This window comes from Rhinolophus hipposideros, assembly GCF_964194185.1.
Source record: "Rhinolophus hipposideros genome assembly, chromosome: 18".
Lineage (NCBI taxonomy): Eukaryota > Metazoa > Chordata > Mammalia > Chiroptera > Rhinolophidae > Rhinolophus > Rhinolophus hipposideros.
Window position 1 is genome coordinate 158,029 of NC_138064.1, and position 27,916 is coordinate 185,944.

General features: G+C 58.8%; 5 protein-coding genes across 11 annotated transcripts; 1 reads left to right on the forward strand and 4 right to left on the reverse strand.

The window, feature by feature from the left end:
- Positions 1 to 23: 23 nt before the first annotated feature.
- MYL7 (myosin light chain 7) lies at positions 24 to 2,132 on the reverse strand. Of its 2 annotated transcripts, XM_081079760.1 has the most exons (7): positions 2,081 to 2,132; positions 1,779 to 1,889; positions 1,545 to 1,620; positions 1,198 to 1,302; positions 735 to 813; positions 562 to 610; positions 24 to 183 (listed from the first exon to the last, which is right to left on the reverse strand). In XM_081079760.1, exons 1-7 carry the CDS (start codon positions 2,081 to 2,083, stop codon positions 82 to 84), a joined length of 525 nt encoding a protein of 174 aa, XP_080935886.1. In that variant the 5' UTR covers positions 2,084 to 2,132; the 3' UTR covers positions 24 to 81. The 2 variants fall into 2 exon arrangements, with proteins under 2 accessions (XP_080935886.1, XP_080935885.1); XM_081079759.1 differs by lacking the exon at positions 24 to 183 and having other exon boundaries at positions 230 to 610.
- Positions 1,806 to 5,631, reverse strand: LOC308510476 (hexokinase-4-like). Of its 6 annotated transcripts, none has more exons than XR_013995342.1 (3): positions 5,101 to 5,631; positions 4,612 to 4,832; positions 1,806 to 1,897 (listed from the first exon to the last, which is right to left on the reverse strand). XR_013995342.1 is itself a non-coding variant. In XM_081079756.1 (3 exons), exons 1-3 carry the CDS (start codon positions 5,499 to 5,501, stop codon positions 3,323 to 3,325), a joined length of 1,278 nt encoding a protein of 425 aa, XP_080935882.1. In that variant the 5' UTR covers positions 5,502 to 5,631; the 3' UTR covers positions 3,314 to 3,322. The 6 variants fall into 6 exon arrangements, 3 of the variants coding, with proteins under 3 accessions (XP_080935882.1, XP_080935884.1, XP_080935883.1); XM_081079756.1 differs by lacking the exon at positions 1,806 to 1,897 and adding an exon at positions 3,314 to 4,083 and having other exon boundaries at positions 4,717 to 4,832; XR_013995343.1 differs by lacking the exon at positions 1,806 to 1,897 and adding an exon at positions 3,989 to 4,083 and having other exon boundaries at positions 4,629 to 4,832.
- An 862-nt stretch (positions 5,632 to 6,493) lies between these two features.
- Positions 6,494 to 8,048, reverse strand: LOC308510248 (hexokinase-4-like; the record flags this gene model as incomplete). Its single annotated transcript, XM_081079374.1, has 2 exons — positions 6,494 to 6,942; positions 8,009 to 8,048. The coding sequence occupies 2 exons, from the start codon at positions 8,046 to 8,048 to the stop codon at positions 6,671 to 6,673; spliced, it is 312 nt and encodes a 103-aa protein (XP_080935500.1). The 3' UTR covers positions 6,494 to 6,670.
- On the reverse strand, positions 7,238 to 11,226 carry LOC308510249 (hexokinase-4-like; the record flags this gene model as incomplete). Its single annotated transcript, XM_081079375.1, has 6 exons — positions 7,238 to 8,521; positions 8,698 to 8,793; positions 9,466 to 9,585; positions 10,337 to 10,593; positions 10,917 to 11,079; positions 11,161 to 11,226. 6 exons carry the CDS (start codon positions 11,224 to 11,226, stop codon positions 8,339 to 8,341), a joined length of 885 nt encoding a protein of 294 aa, XP_080935501.1. The 3' UTR covers positions 7,238 to 8,338.
- A 7,018-nt stretch (positions 11,227 to 18,244) lies between these two features.
- On the forward strand, positions 18,245 to 27,776 carry YKT6 (YKT6 v-SNARE homolog). The gene is made up of 7 exons (XM_081080059.1): positions 18,245 to 19,056; positions 22,105 to 22,187; positions 23,728 to 23,828; positions 24,739 to 24,843; positions 25,060 to 25,125; positions 26,853 to 26,954; positions 27,507 to 27,776. Exons 1-7 carry the CDS (start codon positions 18,953 to 18,955, stop codon positions 27,540 to 27,542), a joined length of 597 nt encoding a protein of 198 aa, XP_080936185.1. The 5' UTR covers positions 18,245 to 18,952; the 3' UTR covers positions 27,543 to 27,776.
- Positions 27,777 to 27,916: the final 140 nt, after the last annotated feature.

A 27,916-nucleotide genomic window follows, 5' to 3' on the forward strand; every position in this document is an offset into this window, starting at 1 on the left:
ACACAGGCCAGCACTGCAGGATTCATGGGAAAGGCATTTATTGAGGGGGGCCGGCCATGGCCCCGAGTCGCAGAGCCGGGCTCACTCCTCCTTCTCGTCCCCGTGGGTGATGACGTAGCACAGGGACTTGTAGTCGATGTCCCCGGCCAGGTCCGTGGGCGTCAGTGCGAACATCTGCTCCACCTGGGGAGGCGCCGTGAGAGCTGGGCCCTCACTCTGCCTCGGGGCTGTGCTGCGTTCCTCAGCCTTTTCAGGCCCAAACCCTAAACTCCCAGTTAATGTTTTTCTGTTGTCTGACTCTGGGCAGACTTGGGGTACGGGGGGGGGCCCAGAGGGGGCCGTGAGTCAAAGGGTACAACGTGGCTACAGGGACATGCTCTCTTCTCTGTGCCACCCTTCCCCTGGGCCTCTGCACACACAGCTCTCCTAGCTGGGCACACCTTCCTCCCTTTCTGACTCCACTTCTTCACCGATCTCCTCTGGAGAGCTGGGCTCTCCGCCCCAGAGGCCTCCCAGGGCCCTGCGGGGTGAGCGCCCCACGAAGGAGCCAGGAACCCTCACCTCAGCCAGCGAGAACTTGTCTGCCTGGGTCAGGAGAAGCTGCTTGAACCTGGGGGTGGGAGCAGTGGGGAGGGGGATGAAGGCCCCCAGGGTCCAGGTGGCCACCCCCCCGAAGGCCTCACCCCTGGGCCTGCTTCCAGCGCGGCGTCCCTCGCAGGCCAGCAGACACTTACTCATCCTTGCCCACAACGCCCTTGCCACTGGGGTCAAACATTCGGAAGGCGCTCAGGATGGCTTCCTCGGGGTCTGTCCCTGGGAGGCCGAGGGAGAAGGTGAGCACCCACACCCCAGCCTCCAAGGCCCCACCAGGAGAAGCCCAGGGTGCAGGGGGATCCCTCCACGTCCCAGAAGAGGCAGGAAGGTGTTCCCCCATACACAGTGTCCCTCGGGGCTCCAGCCACAACTGCTGTCCCCAGGTGGGCAGGCCTGACCAGGACATTGGGATTTGGGACTTGGGAAGGGAGGCTGAAGGCATGTTTCCCAACACCGAGTTGGGACTTGTGGTGACTAGTGCCTTTGGGTTTGGAATGCAGGAGTGAGCCCCACATCTTCTGGGTGGGCAAAGGCCAGGTGGAGCCCAGGTGGGGTTCAAGCTTGCTGCCCGGCCAGGGGTGGCCAGACCTGCCCCAGGCTCACCGTTGAGCTTCTCTCCGAAGAGCGTGAGGAAGACGGTGAAGTTGATAGGACCCTTCCCCTCCTGCAGCATGGCGTCCAGCTCCTCTTCTGGGACACTCACCTTCCCTGGTGGGGGTGGAGCATGAGGTGGATATGGACGCATGGTGTCCCCAGCAGGGCTCAGGCTACCCTCCCCTCCTTCCTAACCTTAGGGGGTAGAGAGTCAGAGGCCACTGTGGGTGGGGAGCAGCAGCAGAAGGAAGGCATGCCAGAGGGGAGGGAGGTGTGAGGGTGGGATGAGGGAAGAGGCCTATCCAGAGCTCCGGGCAGGGCCCCTGGGTGGGAAGGGGCTGGGTGGGTATACTCACCAAGCTGGGAGTAGGTCTCCCGAAGGTCTGACTTACAGATGACTCCATCACGGTTCTGGTCAATGCAGCTGAAGGCCTGTGAAGTGGGGGGGCCACAGTCTCAGGTGGGAGCAGGCCCCACGCCAGTGACGATGGGAGGTGATGGGAAGAGCAAGGAGAGTGGCCAGGACCACTGACCTCCACAGGAGAGAGGGTGTATGGGGGGCAGGGTGCTGTTGGGCTTAGGACACTCACTTCTTTGAACTCCTGGATCTGGGCTTGCTCGAACATGGAAAAGACGTTGGAAGAGCCTCGTGCCTGCTTGGTGGCCGCGGCCTTGCCCCGGGTCCCCGCCTTCCTGCTGGCCTGCAACACTGTGGGTGGGGAGGGGTCCTCTCCAGGGCTCCCCAAAGAAGCCCCCCTGTGCACCCCAGAGCATTCCCAGGAGAGCCGGGTCAGGTCCTCTTCCTACCCTGGAGACTATCACTCCAGGCACAGAAGCCGCTCTGCTTCCCCACCCCAAAGGCAGCCCTCTAGCCCCCAAACCTGGCACTCACCATCCTCTCTCTGTGGCAGCGTGGTTGCTGTGAGGGGCCCACAGCCCCCTTTATGTGTCACCCTTATCACCTGGAACACCAAATAAGGAAAGGAGGAGACGACAGACCCAAACTTGGCAGCCCCTGCCTGGGCTGGGGGAGGATAGGGCCCCAAGTGGATTCCAGCCACATTCCTGATGACCTTTAGGCCTCTGACGTGTAATGTGTAACATCCGGTGTTACAACTGGGCAGCACGGGGCACACGGCCTCCCGAGCAGAGAACAGAGCAGGCTCACAGCCCTCACTACTAAAGATGCACCTTCGTCTGACTGTCTCTCCTGCAAGTCCAGCCAGAACCTGCCTAGTTCGAGGACAGCAGGGGGGAGGGCTGGCCCGGGCCTCACTGATCTTGGGAGGGCAGTGGGTGGCCTTGAGGGTGGTCTCTGACCTGAGACCACGAGGAATTCCCAGAAGTTTGGGTGAAGACGCTTGGAGCTGGCTTCTGGCCCTTGACCAAAGGGCAGAAAGCCGCCCTGAGCTGGCTGGGAAGCGAGGCTTGTGGAGCTGGAGCACTGCCTGGACCCGAAACATTCCCTTGGACTCCCCTGAACGTGGGTCCCGAGCCCCTGGTGAGGAGCTCAATGCTGAGTGAGGGGACTGGGCGCCCCTCTGCTGTGCTTCCAGCTCCTCAGAGGACACAGGGCACAGAAGACATGGGAAGCAGGGGCCCTTCAAAGCACAAGGATTAGGCCCCCGGCTGTACCCCTGCTGGATGGGGTGACAATACAGACAGCCCAGCTGATGGAGCAGGGGTTCTCAGCCGAGAATGGCAGACCCAACGTCCCTTTTGTACAAGTAAGTCTTTTATAATACCTCCTTTACAATCTGGAAATGCAATTCATAGGATAACCTAACCACACAGAGGATTTAAAAAAATCACCACAATGCCCTGAACTGTAACATAAGGGCAACTAGGAAATAATGTGTGTCACAATGAGACCCATCGTTTCTCAGCCTTTTGGCTAAGATCAGGTGTAGTATCACAATGAGACCCATGGGCAACACTGCAATGTGAAAACGTTAGTGGGACAATGACAGAATCAGACGCTGCTGGCAGAGCTGCTGGTGCATAATGTAGACTGGAGAGGCCTAGAGATCGGGAGGAGCAATTCCACGGGAGACACGGGAGACTGAAGACATCTCAAGGGGGATAGCCTGCTCAAAACCACAACTTGGGGTTGAGTTCTGAATGAAACAAGTTGTTACTCACTGAAAAGTGAGTATGTGAAAACCAGAAAAATGTGAGTTTGTATGTCACTGGCTTTCTGTGTAAGACATGAGGCCCCAGGCTTGGCTAACTCGAAACAGGCATTTGGCCCAGGAGTACCCCGAAAGACCTCAGAAATCACATGTCTTGTATCCCAAGAGGCACGAAGCTTGCTGAGCCTGACCTGGAGCAGGGACAGACCCCACCCCCCACCCAGGACCAGCCCACACCCTTCCTGGGCACTCCCTTGTGCCATCAAAAATCTCAGAGCTGCTTCGAGGTTAGAGACCGGTGCATCCATGCCCCAAAGCCCACTGGTGGGCGGGGCCTGGGCAAGTCCAGGACCACCAACGTCACCCAGATGACACCCATTCCTACTGCCTGGTCTGTCACTCTTCATACTCCTGGCATAGCTGGCCAGATGTTCATAGGCCCACAGAGTGTGCAATGTGGCCATGTCTACATACCCACAGTCCTTATGCACAGAGATCAAAGAACAGTGGGCAGGGCCAAGTTCTAAACGTTTGAAACTTTTAATTAAAAAAACCACACAGTCCCAGATTGGGTATGAAGAGGTTGGTGTGGCACGTAGAGGTCTGGTGAGAAGAGAGAGGCCTGGGTAGTGCCTTGGGCTGTGCTCAGTTCTGCTGGGCCAGTGTGTGGCAGCCCCACGGGGGTCCTCCTCTTCCTGGCAGCGGCGACCGGCTCTCTGTCTCATGTGCCTCCTGTGAGGGTCCGTCCCAGAACCCCAAACCACTTAGGGAAGGCAGCATGGGAGGGAAAAGACCGCCATCTTCAGGACTCCAGTACTGCGGCCTCCACAGTAGGCCAGTCCCCTCCCATTTCACACCCCAGCCCCAGGCCTGGGTGGTCAGCAGCGCTGCCCCTTGTGGAGCCCACGCCTAGGCCTGGCCAGGTCCCTGGGGCTACCTCCCCATGTGGGCAGAGTTCCCACGGAAGCCAGGCCACAGCAGGGTCCAGAGGGCACCCCCTCCCTGAACTGGGTAGGGGTGGGCATGGCCCACCCAAGATGCAGCCATGCAGAGATGCGACAAAGTCCTGAGCGAGCAACTCCCTTCTGGGAGGTTGATTCCGGCAGAAAGGAGAAAGACTTGGGGGTCTCCATTCCTGCTCATCTGAGCCCCCAACCCAGTTAGGGTCCTAGGGATATCCCACGACTGACTCAGGAAGACATGGCCTGCCCAGGACAGCCTCATTCCCCTGCCGCCCTTGCCCCCTCTCCGGGAGGCAGCGGGAATGGGAGGCGGGCCAGAATGGGTGCACCTGTGGGAAGCGCTGACCCCTGGAGCCCAGGTATGGCGACGGCCACGGCCTCCTCCTTGCCTCTAGGCCGCTGTTGTCACTGGCCCAGCATGCAGGCCTTCTTACAGGCCACGGCAGAGACCAGAGCCGCGCCCCGGCCGCTGCCCTCCTCCGACTGGATGAAGGTGATCTCGCAGCTGGGCGTCAGCCGACGCACGCTGGCGTGGAAGCGCTCCTTGAAGCTGGGGGGGGGCGAGCAGGGCTGCCATCCCTCGGCCCGGCTCTCCCACCGACCTCCCCTGGCCCACCCTGCAGCGACGTTACCGCGCACGGATGGCAGCGCTGGCCGCAAGCCTAGGGACCCCTCCCTGCGTGCGGGCCAGGAGGGAGGAGGAGAGCAGAATCCCTGGGGCTGTGAGCAGCGCGGGCCGGGGGCGCGTCGGTGGAGACCGAGGCTGGGGCGCTGCCCTCAGGAGAGGAGCGGGGCCGGGCTCGGCAGCGGCCGCTCACCTGGGGTGCAGCTTGTACACCGAGCCGTCCACGCCCACGGTGATGCGCATCACGTCCTCGCTGCGGCTCTCGCGCATGCGGTTGATGACGCCCGCCAGCCCCGCTGCGCACATGTGCGCGGCGCGCGTGGACACGCTCTCGCAGGCGCGGCGCACGATGTCGCAGTCGGTGGCCGAGGGCCTCAGCCCCAGCGTGCTCAGGATGTTGTAGGTCTGCTTGCGGTCGCCCGAGTCGCTGCGGGGCGGGAGGGGGCGCTGCTGGAGGGTCGCCCGCCTCAGCCCGCCCCTGCCCCCCAGCGGAGGCCTCTTCCGCCCCGCCCGCTGCGGCGCGCGGAAGCGCGAGGGACGCGGGCGCGGGGGCGGCGGGGCGGCTTCCGCGGACAGCGGCCGCGACCTGCCCATTACTGCTCTCTGGGCCGGGGCCTCCGGCCCGCTGCGCGGATGAAGCGGGACGACGTCCACGGCGGGGAGGGGGCCGGAGCGGCGGAGGGGACTCCCCACTAGGGACCGCAGACCACCCCTGCGCGCACCTCTCCACCTGCGACACGAAGCGCGTCTCGAAGGCGCCGCGCGTGCGCAGCTGCTCCGAGGCCTCCCCGTGGAAGAGCAGGTTTTCGTCCACCAGCTTCAGCAGCACGAGCCGCACCAGCTCGCCCATGTACTTGCCGCCGATGAGTTTCTCGTACCTGGACAAAAAGCGGCCGTGTCATCCCCGCAGGGACGCCCCTGGGCGCAGGCGGAGGCCCGGGCCACCCCACCGCCCCGTGTGGGCCGTGAGCGGGCGCTGTGGCTCCCCGTTGCCAAACCTGGGGCGGTACGAACCGAATCCCGCGCCCGGCTCGGCTCAGGGCCGGGGCCAGGCCCGCTGAGACCTTCCCGTGACGGGCCCTGCACTGAGTCCACTTGGGTCCTCCCGGAGCTCTGTGATGGGGTGCTGTGCTCATTGCCCAGTCACAGTTGGGGAACTTAAGGCTCAGCGGGGCTGGTAATCAGTCTGGGGTGTGCTCCTCGGCCCTGTGCCCTGGAATGCTGGCCTTGACACGTTGGTGCCCACCGGGAGCCTCCGCATTTCATTTTGCAGCACACTACTACCCACCCAGCAGAGGATGCTGGGAGCCAGAGACAAAGCTGACGTGACACTAGCAGGGTGCAGCGGGGCTGGTAGGGGACAGCCACGATTCCCGATTCCCGCATGAGCTCTGGGAGGGCTGGTGCTCAAGCTGTGTCTTGCGAACCCGCAGCATTCCACAAACTGCTAGAACCATTTAGTGAACGTAGGCACATCTGTACTTCAGGTTAAACCCAGTTAACATGGCTGGGGGCAGCTTGGGGACCTCCTGTGCCTGTCAGAATGGGAGGTCCCGGCTTATGTATCCCAGACCCTCTTTCTGAGGACTGATGCCCACACCTGACTGTTTCCGGTTCAGAGAGGCACAATACCTGTGTGAGCTGGAGGAAGACAGCCAGCTTACAAGGGGCCGTCAGTTTGGTTTCCCCAGACCCACTTAAAAACAAGCCCATTATCCGCATGGTTGGCCCCATGTGCGTGAAGAGGCCGTGCCAGGGGGTCCTTACAGCTGCTGGCCCGGGTTCAGCGAGCTCTCGTCCACCATTCGGTCGTACTCCAGCAGGAAGTCGTCCAGTTCCCCCGAGTCCCCAAAGGCGCCCCACTCGGTGTTGACACACATGCGGCCCTCTTCTCCTTCCACTAGCTCCACGTTGTGCATCTCCTCCATGTAGCAGGCGTTGCAGCCAGTGCCTGCGGGCACAGCGTCAGGCCCGCCTAGGGCCACCTGCAGGGAGCCCCGCGGCCCTGTGGCCCCACTTCCTTGAGCCCTCCACTCTCACCACTGAGGGAAGGCTCTGCCAGGTGCACGGACCTGATGTGCACCCACCTCTCTGAGCTGTTCTTCCTCCCCAACGGGGGTTGGTAACACCTTCTCCTCCCGTGATCAGGTGGTTGGGAGGATTGAGGGAAAACTGTCAGACTGCCAATTGCAGATAGGTGTGGGGTGTTATGATTTTGTCTATGCTCCACCCTAATTTGCTGGCACTTTCCATGCCTGTGTTTTCGCTTCTCTGTCCTGGGCCCTGTTTTTGAGGGGCAGCCTGACGTGAGTAAGGTATAATAAGTGCCCTGGGAGCAGCACATGTGCTACTGCAGATGGGACTGGCCAGGGAATGTGTGGGGTGCCGAGCACAGTGCATACATGGGGTCCTCTGTTCATAAATTATTAAGAGTTCCAAAATGCTGGCAGCAGAGCATGACTGCATGGCTGCACGTCCCTAAAGCCATCAGGGACAGCAACGCAGAGCCGGCCAGTGGGGCTGCTTGGCAGGGATCGGAGCCCAGTGGTGCCAGACGCTCCAACTTTTTGTGGGGAAAAAAACAGAAATCCAGACTTTGATGTGAACTCTCCCACTTTTTAGATTTTGGTAATTATCATAAACATGTTTTTAAGCACTGAATTGAGTAACCAAGAGTGAATGTGGGGCAGGTGTCACCACAGGCTGCCCTCTGTCATCTCTGCTCCAGGAGGGGCGTGCCCGAGGGTTGAGGCATCTCGGGGAGCTGTACCCTGACTTGGTGGCCCTGAGCTCTGGAGGAGAGAGTGAGGGGAGCATTCCAGGGCCCCTGCGTGGGTGATGGACTGTAAGACAGCTGGGCTTCTGAAAGGTGAGGATGGGAGAAGACGTGAGAAATGAGCAGACAACATGAGTTGTGGCTGCCGCTTAGTGCGTGCCACACACTTGGAGACAGCTAAGAATACAGACGACGACCCCCAGGGCTGGCTCTGAAGGGTACATGTGGGCAGACAACTGGGTAAGTAGACACCACCACCAGCGGGCTGCCCTCTGATGGGATGGCTCCTGAGACGCGCATGGAAAGGCCCCTGGGGGCAGCGCACCGCCTTCCAGGTAATGTCGTCCCTGTGCTCGGAGGGACATCCGGGAAGAGGTGATGCCACTTTTGCTTATCCTCTTCCACTTGGACAAACCTGTCTAGTTCGGTCAATTTAGCAGATCAGGTGTGCTAATTACATCCTGATGGGACAGGGGTGGGGGTGTGCAGCTGCTGTGCCACCTGATGTAGGGACTTGCAGGTGTGGAAACACTTCCTACCAGGAAAGAGCTTGTGCATTCAGGGTACTCCAGCTGTTCCTCAGGACCTGCTGGGCCCCAGCACCTCTGGTGCCGCTGCCTGGTGCATAGGCCTGGCTCCGACTACCTTCCAAGGCTCAACACTGTGGCCTCACTCCTCGGGCGGAAGCCGGCGGAGGGCCACGTGGTCTGCTCTGTACCGGGGCTCTCATGTCCTTACCCACAATCATGCCAACCTCGCACCGGCGGTCCTCGTAGTAGCAGGAGATCATTGTGGCCACGGTATCATTGACCATCGCCACCACATCCATCTCAAAGTCCTGCCAAGGGGCACAGAAGCCACGCTGATGGGTTGGGGGTCTCAGTTCAGCCTGCTCTGGGCCAGTCCAGCCCCAAGACGCAGGCCAAGACCCCTTCTTGGGGGGACACCCAGAAGGCCATCCCTGGCATCCTGGCCTGAGGGGGGCCAGTGCAGCCTGGGGCAGGTGCCACTCACCCCTCTGCGCTTGATGGCATCTCGCAGGAGCCCCACGATGTTGTTGCCTTCTGCCCCGGAGGCCTTGAAGCCCTTGGTCCAGTTGAGAAGAATACCCTGAGATGATAGAGTGGGGCAGGGGTGGGGGAAGCTAACTGAACTCACAGCTCTGACAGGTGCTGGACACGGGTCTGTGGAGCTGGGCCCCAGCCCCCTTGAGGATGTTTGTCTGGTAGAGCCCACATGACGTGCACCATGGGGACGGGGATGGAAACGCCACCATGACATGCTGCCTCTGCGCTGAGTCCTGAGCTGCTTCCTCTGACCCAGAGGTCTCGTGTCGTGTGTGTGTGTAACTGTTGTGTGCATGTATGTACGATTAAAGTGTATACATAACTGATGCGTGTGTGTATGTATTGCTGACCTGTGTGCATACAGCTGTGCCAGGCTGGCTTGCCAGCTGGAAGACAAGGCACTACCCCCGCCCCCAGCACGGTGGCACAGCACGGTGATGACCGGCAAGTGTGCCAGAGCCACAGTGTTGCCACTTCCCACCGCAGGCAAGTTGCCGACCACGGTTTTTAACCTGTAATGGGGAATAATAGTACAACCTCCTGGGGTTATGGGGAGGCTCCAGGCAAGTAGAAAGAGCCAGCTGACATTATTCCCACAGGCTCACAGAAGGCAAGTAACAGCCACAGTTTCAATCCAAGACTCCCAAGTGGGTGCTGGGAGCTTCTCTGGGGTGCCTGCCCGCCCTCCCGCCACCTGCCTGCCACTCAGTCCCACCTTGTCGATGTCTTCGTGCCTCACAGGGAAGGAGAAGGTGAAGCCCAAGGGAAGCTTCTTGTGCTTCATGTGATGCTTCTCCAGGAAGTCGGAGATGCACTCGGACACGTAGTCGAAGAGCTGGAAGGGCGTGGACCACAGCGGTGAGCTGGCTGCAGCCCCCACCCCCAGGGCCTGCACTCAGCTCCTGCTCCTGACCCTCCTGGTGTCCTGCTGATGAAAGCCCAGACAGGGTGGCACCAGGCCTCAGGCTTTGGACAGACACACCTCCCTGGCCGTAACCATGACTCCTGTCTCCAGCACCCACTGTCCTCTTCTGCCTCCAGGTGTCTTGGCCACCCAGCCCTGGCCCCACCAAGAACCAGCCCCACCGGGATTCATATGGGCCCATCACAGAAGTGGGCACTACTGAGTGCCCTGTGGATTGTTTGGTGAGGCACCACACCATCCCTGCTGCCTCGAAGCCCAGCGTGTCAGGGCAGTGGTCTTGGCATGTCCCCCCAGGGCCCATTCTAGCTCTGTAATGCCTCCTGGGTCCTCCCCGGGGTCAGGATGGCCTTGCTGCCAGGGCAGACATTACAACTACAGTCACCCCACTTAGTGTCCATGCTGGTGGATGGTGAGGGGGCGACACGGGGAAAGGGTGGGCTGTGTGGGCAGGCCCAACGTGTCTCTTGGCTGCCTTGTCACACTTCTGCTCCTTCTGGGGAACTGGGCAGGGTGTGACCTGCTGGGGCCACGTCTGGAGCCATCTACCCAGGCTTCTCCACTGGGCCATGTGAGGCTGGGTGACCCTCCTGCCCGCAGTCCCCCAAGTCCAAGGACAGGTGGGCTGAGCTCTGAGACCCTGGGTGGGCCTTGAGCCGCTCACCATCTCAGCGGTACCCGTCATGGCGTCCTCGGGGATGGAATACATCTGGTGCTTGGTTTTCACGCTCCACTGCCCAGCCTCACCCTCGCCCACCTTCACCAGCATCACCCTGAAGTTGGTGCCGCCCAGGTCCAGGGAGAGGAAGTCCCCAACTTCTGCAGCCACACGGAGAAGTGTGTCAGCCTCAGGGGCACCGCCCACCGGGAGAGGAGGAGGGGAAGGCATGGGGGGCAGGGGATCTGGATGCCAGACGTCACCTGTGGAAAGGGTCATAGGTGAACTGGGGAGTCAGTGGGAAGCCCCTGCCATGGACTGAATTCACCCCAAGCCCAGGGCCCAACTGGAAACTAGTGAAATGGCCCAGACTCAGGGCTGGCTGTGGTGGTGGCGGTGGTGTGGCGGGGGCAGGGGCAGGGTGTGTGGCAAGGGACCACGGGAGCCACATTGTCACTGTGAGATGGAAAAAGGCAGATTTCTGAGGCCAGCGCTGGGCTGCCGGGTGAGGCCCAGCCCCTCCGCCCGCCCGGCCCGCGTGGGGCTGCGGGGACAGCGCCCCTCGGGGAGCTGCCCGGCGCGGCACCTGAGCCTTCCGGGGTGGAGCGCACGTAGGTGGGCAGCATCTTCACACTGGCCTTCTCGTGCGTCTCCAGCCGCAGGCCCCGGTCCATCTCCGTCTGCATTCGCCGCATCACTTTCCTCAGGTCCTCGTCCTGCAGCCGGAACTCCGCCAGGATCTGCTCCGCCTGCGCGGGGGAGGGCGCCGTCAGCGGCCATTCCCCACTCACACCCAGCGAGTCCCTTGCCCTGTGACCCTAGTGACACACCGTGTCAAACCACCAGTTGAAACCAGCTGAAAATGTCGAGCAGCCGGGTTCCAAGAGCGGCGCCATCCCGGCACCCGGGCCGGTGAGGGGGGAGGGGCACAGGGCCGCTATATGCTCCAGGTGCTAAATCGGGGACTGGGTGACACAAAGACCGGGACAGCCCGTCCGCAGGGCGACGGGCAGCGGCATGACTGTATACGAGACCCGGGCAGTCCACCTCCAGGATCGCGCCAAGTGCCTGGGGACAGTCAAGGCAACGGCTGACTAGGGCACCGCTGTGGTTCCCTAGGGTCCCTAGGCTCTGAGGCCGTGGGGGTCCTTGTGTTCTGCCAGGAGGCCTGGGTCTAGATGACCTGGGCGAGGCCTCCTGTGGAACCTTCCAGGAGAATGGCTGCTTGCCTCTCCTGAACGCAGCTGCCTATTCCAGTGTCGCCAGTGAGCGGGACCTTGCTCTGACTCTGCATGTGGGTGGTGGTGTGGCTCCCATCCGACTTGCACAGTAGTGCAAATTCCTGCAGAGAAGGCCACTTTGAGTCACTGAACATTTGGACCAAAAAGGAAAAGGAAAGTTACTCTGATAAAAGTGGTGGGTCGACTTGTCACAAAAACTACACTCTGGCTGCAGTCTTCCATGTGGACTCAGGGTGGACACTTCTGAATCCAGCCAGGGGGAACATGGCCATTTTGTTGGGGAGGGCTTAGCCGATTAAAGGAAGGCAGCCCCTCTCGAGGCCCAAGGGGCACCAATGACTGGGCTAAGTCAGGCACAGCTGTCCTCTCATCTTTCATAGGTGATTTGGTTTAGAGTTGGAAATGTGGCCCAGTTCTGGCCAATGACAGGTGAAGGGAAGCCACTTTTTAGCAGGAGAGGGCCTTCTGGGGAGGTCAGTGCCTAAGTTTGTTCACAGCTGTGTGTGGGCCAGCACTGCAGCAGCTGTCCTGAAAGCATGAGGAGTCAAGGCTGAAGGGAAACTGTCAGCAAACTGTACAAGGCGGAGAAGAGAGACGGAGGAGTCGGTCATGAAGACATCACTGAGCCAGCCCTGAGGCCCAGCCTGATGACATCACTGAGGCGCTGAGCCAGCCCTGGGGCCCGACCTGATGACATCACTGAGGTGTTGAGCCAGCCCTGGGGCCCGGCTTAATGACTGGCCACGTGGGCATCCTGCTCTCCAACCTCCAGTGCCCAGAGCTGTGTGGAATTACTATCCATCCATGGTGTTTTGTGACTAACACACCTGGGATGTCATCCTTCCACCTTTCTTCCTTCAAAGGGTCCCAAAGGCACCACAAAAAGCTGCCTGTACACGCCTCGGAGTCCTCGTGTGGGGTGGAGGGCCCAGCAGCTAGGCCCAGATGACAGAGGGGGAAGAACAGACCAGGAACTTCCAAGGGGTTCCTAGGGCCCAAGTTCAGGCCACCCAGAAGTGGTGGCCTTGGAGAGATGGCACTCGTGGCAGGGGAATGAATCCTCCCCAATGGGCTCCAGGCTGGAGGGTGGGGCAGTGCCAGTAAGAGCGAACGTGCCCCCAAGGAGCCCTAGAGATGGTATGGAGCTGACATCTACATGGGAAAGCCACTGAAAATGGTGCTGAGGCCACACACTCCTGCAGGTTACAGAGGGATGACCACAGCTGAGATCCGAAAGATCAGCACAAATGAGAGGAACCAGAGACAGAAAGAGCGACTTCCCTCCAAACCAACCCCAACGCTCTCCTCCTTGGAGCCTGTGGCAGACGCAGCCACAGCTGTCCTGCTGGGCCCTGTCACTGCTCCAGGCCACATGCTGGCTGGAGTGGGGGTGGCACTTCCTAGGGGACGCAGGACAGGACCTCACATCCCTAGTCTGCACCTGCACCCACCCAGAGGTGGGCCCTGTGCCGGCCGTGACAGATGGGAGGGGTGTGGATGTGGGCATTGCAGCCCCTTATCTTCCTTGCAAAAGCAGCCAGCTCAGGGCTGAGATAAGTGAAAAAAATCGGTCATTCTCGTCCCATCTTCCTTTACAATGTTAGTATTTTGTTCGTTGTATTTTTTGGAATTAATTTTGATTCTTTAGAATGTGCATTAAAATGCTATTTATCTTGACGTCTGATGTTTTTTGTGCCCCCAGTCCCCCAAAGCATGTGCTACAAGCCATGCCTTGCCCTACTCTCGGCCCTGACCAGGGTGTCAATGACCCAGCCCTCTGGAGCCAACCTGGCTCCAGAACTGGGACCAGCCCTGCCCCCGCCTGTGGAACAGAGCCCCTTACCTTGTGGAGCATTGTGTCTGCTGGGACAAACGGGAAGGGACGAGGGCCAGCCCCAAAGAAGGAACGGAAGCTCACAGCAGGCAACAAGCCACCTCCCGCTGTCCTCAAGTCATGTCTGTGCTTGTGCCAAAGATACACTTCATTTGTCCCCAGGCAGCTCCCCTGGCCCCTTTCCTGCCATGGTACCAGTGACTGGCAGACACAGGCCTCGGCCGCAGCTTTGGTCTGTCTTGCTTCCTGTGGCTGTAGGTGCCCTGACCAGGCTGATTTTCTCCTGACATCATAAGCTCTGCTAGAAGCAGAACCAGCCGGGGTTTGTGCTGACCTCACTGTTTCACGGGAAAGTAGAAGAGAGGTGAGGAGGAAATTATGCCCAGGGCACTGGACCCCGGCCCTCTGCTTGTGTCCCCACTGCTTGGCCTGGGTGCGGCCGGCCTGGGCGCAGCCTGCTCTCCCTCTGCCTGTCGCCTGCGTGCTCTCCTTGCTCAATGCGTGGGCACAGGCCTGGCTCAGAGGATGTCTACATTTTTCTTTGTTTTGGACAAAGCGACTGCTCTCTGCTCATGAAGACAGTCCCTGGAGGAAGTGCAGCACCTGGGACCTGTCACCATGTCTGATGAGCTTCGTCTTGTGTCTGGGCAGTTGGTTCTGCCTCTGAGATACGAGGCTCTAAGCCTCCCTCAGCTGGGGCTTTAAACTCCCCAGACCCTCCATCCCACAGAAGTCGCTTCCCAGACCTCCTGGCTGCCTAACCTCCGGGTCATAGGCCGGGCGTCTAAAGAGGTGGCAGGGGACCTGGTCTGCTGGGAAGAAGGACCTCCCTGCCCAACAAAGGCAGTGCCCTCAGCAGATCGTCCCCAAAGGGCCTGTGCAGGACACCAGGCTCTGAGGAGCGATCGCTTGCTAAGCAAACCACTGAAGGTGGGGACATGTGACAAAGGCTTCTGGAGCCAAATGAGGCAGTGAGCTACCTTTTCCTTCTTGGCGTTCTCCATCCTGGCTCTGTCATCCGGCATGGGCTCAGTAGCCAGCTCGCGTGAGCTGGGGCCCCTCAGCGTTCCCCCACAGGTTTCCGAAGCAGAAATGTCCCAAGGCTTCTCCCAACCAGGGGTCAGGGCACGGGTGTCTGGGAGAGTACGGTCCACCTCAGCTGGTTCCCGGCTGGAGGTTCAATCACAGAGTTTCCTCCTTTTCATCATTCCCACCAAGCCGGGGGTGAGCCTTGTCTTCTGGGCTACAGCTGGGACCCTTTCTCACCATCAGGCTGGGTGTGGGCCGGGCAGCGACATCACTGGACTCTGGGGCTGCTCAGCTGGTCAGCTTTCTGTCCAGGCTGTGCTGAGCTGTGCCGGCGTGACGGCCTCTAGACAGACTCAGCAGAAAAGATCCTCTCCCTCCTGTTGCTGGGGACAGCGTTTGGGTAATTAGGCCGCAGGTGACTGTGTTTCTCTCACACCCCAACCTGCTTCCCTTGGCTCAGTCACCACCCAGCACTTCCTGCTCTGACCAGGTCCAGGTGTGCGGCGGGGAACTCTCGGGGCCTCCGTGCTCCTGAGAGGGCCTGTGCTGCCATGACAACCTGGAGCCAGGTCTCTGTGCTCATGCCCTCCGGCCTCAGCAGGGCTGGCGGGCCTGTCATTAGAGCTGCCATGCAGAAAACGGGCTGATGGCAAAAGGCCTCCATTCCCATCACCATAGCAACAGCCCACTCTCCTTGTCACCGCAGACTTCACCACCTGTCTAGTTCCCAGGGCAGTGTCACAGGGGCTTCCAAACTCATGTCCTAAGGAACAGAGGCCCTGTGAGTCTGGGAACCAGAGGAGAGGAAGTGGGCAGCTTAGCCACCGGCATTGCCACACATGACCAGAGCACCCACAAGCTTTGTCACTGAAGCCTGAGCTGGACTGGTGGGCCCAGCCAGAACGGAGGCTCACACACCCAGGGGCCTGGACTTGGGACATGTGCATTCACACCTGCTCACAACCAGTGTGGGAAGACCCTGGGAATGGAGCTGACTCTGCTGCTGGCTCAGGGTCCACTTAACCATGTGGAGCCCAAGACGATCTCACGGTGTCCAATATTTGTAGGCACTCGCCCCGAAGGCTTGCGATGTTGACTGCATCACAGCTTGTACTCTGTGGCTTTATTCTCTATTGTTAGGGAAAAGTGTGGCTCTGGTCACCTTGCAGGGGTACCCATGGGCCACGGGGCCAGCACTGGAACCACAGCTAACCTGAGCCTATCAGAACGAACACGCTGTGGTCCCTGGATGGAAGACTGGGAGGAGCTGCTGGGAGCTCCTTCCCCCTCTGCTGGGGAGGCTGTCGGGAAGTTTCCCACTGTGTCATGGGTCTGAGATACAGGCTTTCTGCCCGGGCCCTCAGTGGGTACCTCCTAGCCAGGGCACACTCAGGATGACTTGGGGTGCAGGAACCTGGGGAGTGGCCTTTTTCTTCTGCTGTCTGTGTCAGTGACAAACGGTCTGAAGGTAAAAGTGGCCCTTGCTGGTCTGCCTGCTGTGGCCACCACTCTGCTGTGTGCTGGACGCCTCCCATGCACCCTCTGCCCACTCCACACTCTTTCAGTTGGCATAACTTTCCAGTTTGTGGCTATCTGGTGTGGCAAGCATCCCTTCCTTTTTCTCTACGAAATTTTCTTTACCGTGAGCTTTTTATCTTTCCTATAAATCTTAGTGTCTACTCACCCCATTACACAAAATAAGGCTGTTGATGATTTCATTGGAGATGCATTAAATTCGGGGATTTGGGGTTCATGTTAGAGAACTGACATCTTTATAATGTAGAGTCTTCTCATTCAGAAATACGTCATGTTGCTCCATTTGTTTAGTCTCGTTTTATGTCTCTTAGGTGAGTTTTATTGTTTTTCTCATATAGATCTCACACATTTCTTGTTAGACTTATTCCTAAAGAAAGGTAACATACTTATTAGAAGAACGAGAAATTGCAATTATGTCTAATGTTGATTAAAACATTTATAACGCACAAAGTACATTTTCATTCATTCCGTCATTTGCTCAGACAGTCTTGGGGCAGCCGGCAGGGGTGGTATTATCACCATGTACAAATTATGTCATTGAGGCCAGGGAGGTGGAAGGGTTGGACTGTATTGATTGGCTGAGTCCCCGGTCAGGTGTCCATCCGCAAACCAATCGTTGGGGCAATAGGGACGGGCTTGTGTTGACCTGCTCAGACCTCTGGTCACTCACTGCAAAGCCAGGTGGGGAGTTGAGTGGGGGTGGGGGTTGAAAGGGACATGGGTGGGGGTACTCAGGGGGATGTGGACGTACCCAGGGTGGGGGCAGCACGCTCTCCACCACACAGGAGCTTTCAGATTCTTTGTGATGACTTTTCCTTTGTGGTGACTCCCACCCTGCTTCCTGATGGGGGTGAGGGGGTGGGGTTCCTGGAGAACTGGCTGTTATGGGTCCCAGACCCTAGACTCCTCTTTGATGGCGACCAGCCCTGCCCTCCTCATAGGGCCTGTTTTGCCCCCTTCCTGCTCTGTAGACTTTCTCCCATTTCTACGCAGGCTGGCCCCATAGTGGCCAGGATGCAATCCTCAGGTTAAGCCACCAGCTTAAGTGACCATGTGTGCGGAGTGGGCTACATACCCATCGCCAGCCTCTGAGCTAAGGGGGGATATCTAGTACAACAAACACAGCTCTTGGGAAACCCTGCAGGGGAGGCAATTCTGGGGGCACCCTTCTCATTATTTCCAAGAGCTCCCAGCTGGCTCACTGCCTCCTGTCTCCCTTGGCTGTGGTCCTTTCCTGCCCACAGTGTCCGGGTGAACCTGTCTTCTCCTGCTCTGACGTCTGTCCCATCACGGCTGGTGGCACAGTCACGTCTGGATCTGTCTTCCCTGTGGCCTGCAGAACCCAGTGGGAATCTGGGAGAACTCGGTGAGGGGTTGTGGTGGTGAGCAGGGTTCCTGGGGACTGGGTCTGCTGACGGATGCCTGCTGACGACAGCATGTGAGTGCCCCTTGTGCTTGCTGAACTGTTAAGGAGGTGTAAGGAAGGAAAAACTCTCCTCTGCCCTCTTTGGGTCTCCAGCTGGGCCTAAGAATTAAACTTTCATTAACAGGAGAAAAGCCTACATGTTTAATTAGAATTTTTACATGTACATAGAAGCCTTCACAAGAGAATGAAGATGCAAAAAAAGTTATCATTTTTTGCTTTTATACCTTTTAGATGAAGAAACAATAAATTTGTGAAGAATTTACAGGGCAAAGGGCTTTGGGCTAGGGACAGTCAATTGTGGAGAAGGGTAACTTGTGAGGAAGGAAGATAAGGGTGAGCTGAACAAGGTTTGTACAGGTTTCGCTCGGCCCTCCATCAGCTGGTGGAGGGGGTGTCTGCCTTCATCCTGGTACAAAGGGCACCTTTCCACGGAGGTTAACCCTGCTCTCAGGAACAAAGAGGAGGGTCACAGTGCCCTCTTGCACCTGTTGTGTCTCAAATGCCTTTATCTCAAAGCAACCAATACTCAGAGCAGTGAGCTTAGGGCTGCTGTGCTCTGAACTCTTGGAGGCCTGACCACGTCCGTGTCTGTGCTGCGTGGACGCTCATGTCAGGTTTACAGTGACCACAGCCCTGCTGCCCTGGCCTTGGCTGACCAGACAAGGGGGTGTGGGGGCCATGGCGGCTGTACGGCTCCCCCTAGGTGGGGCCTCCTGGGGTCTGCCCCAGAGCCGGCTTTTGTCCAGCTCCCCGGGGAGTCCCACTGTGCAACCGAGCCCGGCCGGGAAGGTGGGTGGTGCCCATGCTGCCCAGCAAGGGGAGCTGGGCGGGCCCAGGCCATCTGTCACGGGCACAGCTGCTCGGGTTACATCCGCGGAGGAGTGTTTCCGGGGCTCGGCGCAGGAGTGGGGCCCGCACTCCGGAGAGCTGCCGCACTCCTGGGGGTGCTGCACGAATGACGTCCTCGCCCCTTCCCTGAAGTCTTCCGTGCCCCGTAACCTGGGACTCACAGAGCAGCTGCAAAGACTGTACGAAGAATTCCCGGGTACCCTGCACCCTGACCCTTAAATGCACTGCGTCTGCTTTGTCCTTCGAGCGCGCGCGCGATTCCTGATTACACGAGAAACGGGCAGGACGTGATACCCTTAGGGAACTCCCTCAATCATTCCCTTCCATTGAGAAAACACTATTTGAACAACTCAAGCAAAAGAGCGGGGCGGCCCTGGAAGAGGAAAGCCCCGGAGGCCTCCGAGGGCCCGGAGGCACAGGGACGGTCCCGCACAGCCCGGCGGGGCGGGGCCGGGCTACGCGCACGCGCACGCGCCCCGCCCCGCCCCGCGCCGCGCATTTCCGGTCGCTCCCTTCCGCCTCGCGGGCAAGAAAAGCCCGTGTAGGGCGCGCGCAGCCGCCCCTGGCCGGAAGCGGAAGTGGGCCGCGAGCCCGGAGGAGGAAGCGGGCGTCGCAGCCGTCAGCCGCCGGCGGTCTCGAGGGGCGGCGGCCGCGCTGCGCGCAGCTCGCCGGTCGGCCGGCCGCGCGGGCGTCCCGGGCGCGGAGCCATGAAGCTGTACAGCCTCAGCGTCCTGTACAAGGCCGAGCCCGGGGCGGTGCTGCTCAAAGCCGCCTACGACGTGTCGTCCTTCAGCTTCTTCCAGAGGTCCAGGTGAGCGGGACGCCGGGCGGGCCGGTGGCTCGCGCGCCGGCTGACAGCGCTCGGGGCCGCGGCCCCGCGCCCAGCGGTCCTCCGGGTCCCGTCGTCAGTAACGGCCCGGCGCCCGCGCCCGCAGGTCGGCGCCCAGCAGCACCTCGGCGTGGGCCCGAGCGGGCGGCCGGGCGTGGGCCCTGCTGCGCTGTCCGACGCCGCGGAGCCCCGCGGGGCGCGTCCTGCGCCGGAGGCTGGGAAGGGGGCGAGCGCGCTGCGGGCTGCGGGCTTGGCGTCGGGCCGGGCGCTCCTGCCCCGAGCACCGCAGACACTGGCAGCCACGTGGTCGGGCGCGGGGCCGCGGGGCCGCGGGGTCCGGGCCGGGCCGCGTCCCGGGTCTCGGGCGCTGTGCCGGCCGTTGGCGATCCGGGTTCTGTTTGCCCGCGCCGGCTCTGCTCGCGATGGCCGAGGCTGGCCGGCGGCACCCACAGTGTCCGTTATTTCGTCGGAAGTCCCCGCTGCTTTGGGGTCAGTCTTGCGGTGTCTTCCTGACACTGAGCGTGGGTTCTGTGCCGCGGCTCCGTCCTCGGCCCCGCGTTGCTGCTTCTCCGTGTTGGCGCCAGCTCCGCTCGCTCCGATTCGTTTTCCCTCCTGTGCCTGCGGAGGGTCCCCAGATTCTCCTCGGGGACTTGAGCCTTACCATTTGGGAGCCCCGTGCCAGGTGTAGGTGATGACACCACTGGGGTCCGGAAGCAGCACGTGCTGCTGCTCAGCCCGTTGCTTTTCTCATACGGTCCCCTCACGTCCACGTTTCCTGCCTCATGATTCCCAGACCCCAAAACCTCCTGGCCCCCCAGCTCTTCTGGGCCTGTCTGCAGCCTCCCACAGGGAGTGCACTTCTTCCTCTGCCTAATTCCAGGCCTGTTCTCAGCTCTGTCTCTTAGTTTTACTGCAAGGGTTTCTCTAAGGGATTACAGTCACGTCTCACTTAACAATGGGGATACGTTCTGAGAAACGTCATTAGGTGCTTTTGTTGTGGTGCAAGCATCACAGGAAATGACACCCACCTGGATGGTGCAGCCCACTGCACACCTGGGCTGCGTGGTACAGCCCATTGTTCCTAGGATACAAGCCTATGAAGCATGTGACTGTAGGCAAGTGGCACACAGTGGAAAGTGTGCGTCTGAACGTGTCTAATCACAGCCGAGGTGCCATACAAGTAGCACAACAGATAAAAAACAGCACACCTGGACAGGGTGCTTCCGAGGAATGGAGCCTGCAGGGCTGGACATTGCTCTGGGTGGGTCAGTGGGGGGTTGGGGACTGGATATGGCGGCCTGGGACATTCTGTGCATGACTGGACACTTTATCACAGTGGACACCTACGCGACACTGCATTTATTTTAAAAATGTTTTGTTTTTTTAATTAACGTTACCTTATTCTAACTTTTATAAACATAACTTTTTAAAAACTTTTTCACTCTTGTAAGAACACTTATCTTTTTTGGGTTTTTTTTTTTTTTGAAAGATTTTATTGGGGAAGGGGAGCAGGACTTTATTGGGGAACAGTGTGTACTTTGAGGACTTCTTCCAAGTCAAGTTCTTGTCCTTTCAGTCTTAGTTGTGGAGGGCGCTGTTCACCTCCAGGTCCTGTTGCGGTTGTTAGTTGCAGGGGGTGCAGCCCACCATCCTTTGTAGGAATCGAGGAGTCGAACCAGCAACCCTGTGGTTGAGAGCCCGCGCTCCAACCAACTGAGCCATCTGGCCACCGGGAGCTGAGCAGCAGCTCATTGACTTCACTCTAGTTGCGGAGGGCGCAGCTCACTGGCCCATGTGGGAATTGAACCGGCAGCCCCGTTGCCCAGAGCTCGCGCTCTAACCAACTGAGTAGCCCATCCTCCTCGGAACACTTACCTTAAACACACACTGTACATGTCTAAAAAGTATTTTCGTTATATCTTTATTCAATAAGGTTTCTTCTGTACCAATTGTTTTTTTACTTTTAAACTTCTTTATTAAAAACTAAGACAAACACACACATTAGTCTCGGCCAGCACTGAGTCGTGGTCGTCAACATTGCTGTCTCTGCCTCTGCTTCTTGTCCTGCTGGAAGGCCTCAGGGCAGTGACATGCATGGAGCTCTCCATCTACCTCCCGTGACCACACTGCCTTCTGGAACGGTGGAGGGGCCTGCCTGAGGCTCTCCTTGAAGGGGTGTCAGTTTTTCCACAAATGTGTCTCTGGTGCTTTGCTCAGTTTCTCCCTCTCTTTTTCCCTCTCCCTTTCTTTCTTCATAGATTTGCTTATAAGCAGATAAAGCATCACGAAACCCTTACAGTGCTGGGTCCATGGTTTCAAACTTTTTGAGGAGCTTATTGAGACCTGCAGAAGTTTCTGCTAATTCCTTCACTGTGAATTCTCTTGGGGTTCTTATGGGACCACTGCTGTATGTGTGGTCTGGCGTTGGCCGAAGTGACGTGATGTGGCCCGTGACAAATCTCGCCCGCCCCCTAGGCCTTCACACCAGCCATTGCCCACTTCCTTGTCTCTGCTGACCTGTTGCTCTCCATTCCGTCCAGAGTGCCCAGGGCTCATGCCATGGATGACCCAGCCTTCGCTGCGGCTGTCGCATTGCAGCGTTTGGTGTGTAGCCGCAGCCATAACTGGCTGTGCATCTGCCAAACAGTTTTGCCACTTGTGTTTTTCCAGGGTAGTTTTTATTTGTCCTGCTTCTTGGAAGCTGGTGGGGCCTGGAGAGCCAAGAGCTGGCCTCTGCTTTGCCACTATGTCCCAAATCATACCCTGACCTAAATATTACGTTGACTCTAGCCTGTGGAAAGCACCCAGAAGTCTGCAAGTGGGTAGCATACAAATGTGGTTTGAATGGCTGCAATGATTTGTAATGATCTGTATCTGTGTTCATTGACAGAGCGTTATTATTTGATACTAAGGTTGGGAGGGACAAGGTAGAAACCAAGGAGCAATGTCTCTTTAGTTCTAAGCTCAGAGGTCACTTTCCATGTTGGGGACTAGGTGACGTGAGTAGGTAATCTGTGTTGTTTTTCTTAGTGTTCAGGAATTCATGACCTTCACAAGTCAACTGATTGTGGAGCGCTCAGCTAAAGGCAGCAGAGCTTCTGTCAAAGAACAAGGTAAGAGGACCTGCCAGTCTGTGAGTGCTGGGCCAGCCACCACGCCTCGGGCTGCCCGGCTCTCAGCACGAGCTCTCGCCATGGGATGGGGAGGGAGGGCTACCAGCACCCCACTGCTTTGCTGGCTTGTTCTCTCCCCCCACTTTTCCCGTGGTGCCCTAAGCTGCCTGGTTCAAAGACCTCTTAGCGACCGCCCCCCCCCGCCGCCCCCCCCCCCCAGCTGTAGATATCTCAGATAAGGATTTCCAGCTGACCCCGTTGAAGTAATATTGTTAGATTTTGAGCAGGAACCTGAAAACACGTTAGTTTTTCTTCTTCATTATTCAGGTTTCCTGTACGGGTTTTCAGGCAATCATTGTAGAGGCGCATATATTATAGACAGGTTAGGAAAGGTGTGTACCCACTTCATCAGGCAGAAACCCCGCGTTGCAGCTTGCACTGACCTGGGGTCACGCGGCTGGAGGGGCTGTGCGATGACACAGACGTCTGTTTGGAATGTGTGTTCGGTGTGAGGGCCTGTGCTGTTCACAGCCCACAGAGCAGTTGGTCCGTGGATGTTTCGATCTTCTCTGTTGTCCTCAGGCCATGTGTGCCGTTGCCGCCCAGTGGCCTCTCTCACAGACGCTCTCGGCTCCTCAGCTTCTGGGCTATGCGCACTTTGACCTCATCCTGCCGTCTCATTGAGGATGGCGTGGAGAGTGTCGCTGAGGAGCCCCTGACGCCACCCTCAACACCACTCGTGTCTGCCCTTTTCTGTCTCGGGGTCACGTCTCCCTCTCCTCCTTAGTCTGTTTTCCTTCTTTAGTATCTGAATCTTCTCGGTGAGAGTCTTATAGGAAGGTTCTTACTTGTCAGCGCTGACCCTTATGTTCATTTTACCTGGGGATAAGGCTAGCTGTGTCATCTCTGAATCCTTGCCAAGTGACAAAAACTAATCCCACGGATTGGGAATATTTGGCAGAAGCCCTGTATAACTGTACCTTCTGATAATGGGATGGCTTACAATAGTACCGGAGAGCCCAGCCAGCAGTGGCTAGTGTTTTCCTCGACGAATCTGTGCCCTTTGCCTCCATCCCCTCCCCAAAATGGAGTGGTCCAGGCAGGGTTGCTGTAACAAGGAAACCTGAGGCCCAGGGAGGTGACTTCCTGACTTGGGGCTACTCTTACAGGGCTGTAGAAAGCGAGGACTGCTCAGCTTGCCCAGGGTCCCCTCAGTTTGGGATCAGAGTCTTGGTGGGTTGCTGTCCCCGAGATGCTGCCAAGCCTGACCTGGCACTCAGGGCCGCACGGGGGAAGGCGCCTGGGCCCGGCTGGTGGGGGCGGCTGGCGTCTCCAGAGCCTGGCTTCGCACACTGGGCTGTGGGCGGCTGTCTGGCCATTCTGGCATCCTGCGTGTGCTCCGCCGGGCAGAGCCGCTCCTTGGGCCTCCTCACAGTGGCTTCATTGACCCACACGGCAGGCGGCTGGCGTGGTGATGCTCTGACTGCTTTGGGAGCTGGAAAGCCTAATGCCCTCATGTCCCTCTCCGTGTGTCCCTTAGAATATCTGTGCCATGTCTACGTGCGAAACGACGGTCTTTCAGGAGTGGTCATTGCTGACAGTGAGTACCCGTCCCGGGTAGCTTTCACCTTGCTGGAGAAGGTGAGTCTGCAGTTTGGCTGGACTGGACTTGGGTGGACAAGTGGACTGGGGCTGGGGTGATGGCAGTGCCCGAGGCAGAAGGCGGGAAGCAGTGTGTCCCAAATCAGCCCGTTTCCAATTTCCTCATTGCCCTAAACTGAGACAGTCTGGCAGCCTGCCCAGGCTCCCTCCATGGCACTGACTGATGCCCCTCTTCCCACCAGTGACAAGGCTGATGCTCCTGGTACCACCTTGACTCTCCCCGTCTGCCCCAGTCACTGCATCTGTCCTCTGGGATGGGGCTCTTGGTCGGTGGAGGCTGTGCTCTTGCCCCTGGTCACTCCTCCAGCTGCTTTCTTCCTGCCTCCACCTTAGTTGTGTGACTTGCATTTCCTTCTGAGCCACACAGACCAGCTCTGCCCTGGTGACCTGCTTCCCCTCCGACAAGCCATACCCCACACACCGGGTTCTCCCCGCTCTGCTTCTGCTCAAGGAGCCCCCTCTGGATGCATCCTGCCATTCCGGGGCCCTCCTGGTGTGGGTCGGTGCCACCACGGGCTCGGCACCTCTGTCTCTGCATGTGGTATGACTGCCACCTCCTGGAGGCACTGGCTGTGCCTTGTCCTGACGGCCTGATACACTTACGAGCACATGGAGTCTGGTGGCTGCTGAAATCCAAGGGTCTCACTTTCCTTTGGAAAAGTGAGGGGGCGAGTCCCCTTTCTCATGGAAGTTTGTAACCTGATAAAGTGGACTGTAGTTTAAAATTATGGTACTTTTCTCATTCGCTAGCTGAGGTTCTCTGTTGGGCACACTTTGTTTCTAATTCCCGGAAACTGGGCACTTGAGCCCAGATGCCCCTTTTGCCGTTAGCATGTCCGCCTCCGTCCTGGGCCCTGGCTGGCTCTTGTCAAGCTCCTTTGTCCTGCAGGTGCTGGACGAATTCTCCAAGCAGGTCAACAGGAGCGAGTGGCCCAACGGCTGCCCTGCGTCCATCGACTACACAGCCCTGGGTGGTTTCCTTAGCACCTACCAGGTAAGGAGTCAGGAAGCCTTGAGGGCTGTGTGGCCCCGAGCCCTGTGAGACAGAGAAGCTCCCCTGCCGGCCGGGCGCTGGGTGTCTTCCCGACAGCCCTGCTCTCCGAGGCAGGCTCCGCTCCGATGTGTGCGTCCAGCACCCTAGGCGCTCAGCTTGGTTTCCAGGTGGCCGCTCAGGTCCTGCTGTCGTTTTTATTTTTGGCTCTTTTCCTAGAATCCCCGAGAAGCCGACCCCATGAGTAAAGTGCAGGCCGAGCTAGATGAGACCAAGATCATCCTGGTAAGCCCGAGTCCCGGAAATGAGGGGCAGAAAGGTTTGCTGCCGAGGAAGTCCTCAGTCGGTACAGTGTTCATGGCAGTCAGAGCGCTTTCCGGGAAGTGGGGTGGCCCTCTTCCCATGCGTCGGAGGCCTCAGAGCTAGCAGCTGGGGACGAGGGATGGAGCTGGGAACCAGCCTGGCCCCGTCCCCCTCCTGGCTCCCTGGGCACTTCCAGTTGGGACAGTCTGAGTTCTTGGGTTTTGCCCCCCACCCCAGGTTGTCTCACCTGGGAGGTGCGCTGTGTGGACTCTGGGTGGCAGACAGGCTGACGCTCACCCCACTTTGTAAATTCAGGCCCAGAGTTGTCAGGAACCACGCATTTTTATCAGAAATGTCTTGCTTTGTAACTGCTGCTTCAACTTAAAAAAAATTTTTTTTTGTCATTCTGAGCTACCTTTGGCACACGAGCAGCTTTTGTTCACCTCAGGTTTGGTCCTCGTGGCCTCTGCCTCTCACTGGTCCCCTCACTTCCGCCCACCAGACGGTAGCCATTGAGCTGTTCTGCTTCTGTTTAAAGCCCTTCAGCAGCTCGAGTGAACTGCAGGAGAAAGTGCGGAGCCCTGGCATGCTCTCACAACCCTGTCCCCTCTCAAGCGCGTGCCCTCTGCTGCTTGGCTCCCATGGAGGTGTCGCACGCTCACACCTCAAGTGCTTGGAGGCTGCGCCAGGCCCTTTCAGGGGTCACTGCTTCGTCACTACTCATTTCTGCGTCTCCCTGACTCCCTCGTGGGCAAACGTATCTTTACAGACTATGCCTCGCTAACACCAGGGCCTGGCAATTAATGGCCCTTATGTGACTGCTAAGAAGCCCAGAAAAGGTGCCCGGAAAAACCCCGCCCCCCCATGTGAAGCTCTCCTCCAACACTGGCTCGGCTTTCGTGCCCTTCCACGTCCCTGGGGCTGGACTCGGGGCTGGGCAGCATGTGCTCTGTGAAAAGCACCATGCGAAGTCCAGGCTGCAGATAACGTGGTTGGGGCTGAAAGTCATCAGTCGTGTCTCTGTGCTTTGTCCCCAAGCTTGTCTTCCTGCTGCTACTTCAGAATCTGAGCATGTGGGCCCCACGGAGCAGGGACACCGCCTTTCCCTGCTTTCCATAGGGTGGGAGACGGGTCCTGGCCATCTGCTCCATTCTGGCAGCAGTAGTGGGACCCAGGTGGTTGGTCACACTCCCTGTCATCCCATCCGTACCCTCGTCCAGTTAACTTCTCCGGTGCCGAGCGGGAGACGTGTGGACATCAGGGATGCCCTCCTCTGCACCTTCTCACACTTGGACGCTTGGGTGCACGTACTCACTCTGCAGGGGCTCTTGCAATGAGTGTGTGTGTGAGCGTGTAAGTGTAGGCGAGCTGCCGCTCCCCTGGCCGGGGCCTCCGTCCCCTCGCCCTCCCTGCGAGTGCGGTACTCTGGCATTCCTACACAGTCGCTCTCAGGGATGTGGACGCACTCTGTCCAGGGGCACAAAAGTGCTCCCCCCTGGAGTGCGGTTCTCCCGGCACAGGGCCTGTGCCGTGCAGATGTTAGTGGGAAACGCTCTCTCCCAGTAAGAGCCTTCCAGGTTCCCCAGGAAGGTCACTAGGTCCCATTGCATCTGCACGTGGAATGCTGTGTGGGGAGGGCCCGGGGCTCCCGGTGGCCACGCGGCCAGAGGGGCCGCTGTTGCTCAAGCCAGGGCGTCGTGTGTCTACAGCACAGCACCATGGAGTCTCTGCTGGAGCGCGGCGAGAAGATCGACGACCTGGTGTACAAGTCCGAGGTGCTAGGCATACACTCCAAGGCCTTCTACAAAACGGTGCGTACCAGCTCGCCGCCCCTCCACCCCGCGTCTGCCTCACAACTTTCTGGATCGTGCGGTGATGGCAGAGGCGCTGTCCCCACTGCTTCCCGGCTCCCCACAGGAAGGCAGAGGTCTCTTAAGGTTCTGATCCTGGGGTTTACCCTCGTTCCTGCTGCCTGCCCACCAGTGATGCTCGCCCTTTCTCAGGGTTCGGACGCCCTGGCGTGTGTCCCTGTTCAGACAGTGGTGACTGAGGGAACTTGGTCTGTCCACACACCTTTGCTTTTGTGTGTGCCTTGGAGGGAGGTAGCCGGTGGGGTTGGAGCATCTGGACAGAAAGCGACAGCACAGGTAACGGCCCCCTGAACCTGCTCTGTTCTCGGAAGAAACACCACCAGGGCTGGCAGCCATCCCGACGTAGGTGCCTGTCTGTGTACCTGGCTCCCTCCTGACCACACTGATGGGTGTGGGCAGGCAGGTGTCCTGTCCCCTTGGGTTCCAGTTCCCGTCCCACTCAGTGCTCTGGTCGTACAGCGCCCTCCTTAGATCCTCCCTCTCTCTTTCAAGGCCCGGAAACAAAACTCGTGCTGTGCAGTTATGTGACCGCTGCCAGCATGGGCCCCACTGTGCAGAGTCGCCGCCATTCCTGCCAGAACAGCAGCTCCCACCACATAGAGACCCGCACTGGGGCCAGACTCATCCTTCATGTTGGCTGATGGAAGGGACCTGGGGGTGGGGAACGTTCAGTATCCTACGTCAGGTAATTTTTGAAAATATTGGAGGCCCCCCGAGATGTGTTTGCGCCTGATGACACATAAACTCGCCGTGGGTCCTGCAGATGGTGATGGGCTCGTTTCTCACTCTGGTGCGGCCCCGCCGCTCAGCACCAGCTCTGCTTGTCTCGGCAGCCTTTGGGTTTCCTCATACATTAACCGTGTTAACACTGCAGTAAGGGTGTGGTCCCACTCCACGAGGCT

Bases quoted from the DNA above. Each gene is read 5' to 3' on its own strand.
- MYL7 (XM_081079759.1), bottom strand. The intron at 1,303-1,544 runs GTGAGTATACCC...CACCCCCACCAG, and splicing joins GGAGACCTACTCCCAGCTTG to GGAAGGTGAGTGTCCCAGAA. The intron at 611-734 runs GTAAGTGTCTGC...TCCCACCCCCAG, and splicing joins GGCGTTGTGGGCAAGGATGA to GTTCAAGCAGCTTCTCCTGA.
- LOC308510476 (XM_081079756.1), bottom strand. From the start codon at position 5,501: ATGGGCAGGTCGCGGCCGCTGTCCGCGGAAGCCGCCCCGCCGCCCCCG. The intron at 4,833-5,100 runs GTGAGCGGCCGC...GCCCCCCCCCAG, and splicing joins GTGTACAAGCTGCACCCCAG to CTTCAAGGAGCGCTTCCACG. The intron at 4,084-4,716 runs GTAAGAAGGCCT...GCCTTCCCTAAG, and splicing joins TCTGGTCTCTGCCGTGGCCT to TGGTTTGGGGTTCTGGGACG.
- YKT6 (XM_081080059.1), top strand. From the start codon at position 18,953: ATGAAGCTGTACAGCCTCAGCGTCCTGTACAAGGCCGAGCCCGGGGCG. The intron at 24,844-25,059 runs GTAAGGAGTCAG...CTCTTTTCCTAG, and splicing joins GTTTCCTTAGCACCTACCAG to AATCCCCGAGAAGCCGACCC. The intron at 25,126-26,852 runs GTAAGCCCGAGT...GTGTGTCTACAG, and splicing joins ATGAGACCAAGATCATCCTG to CACAGCACCATGGAGTCTCT.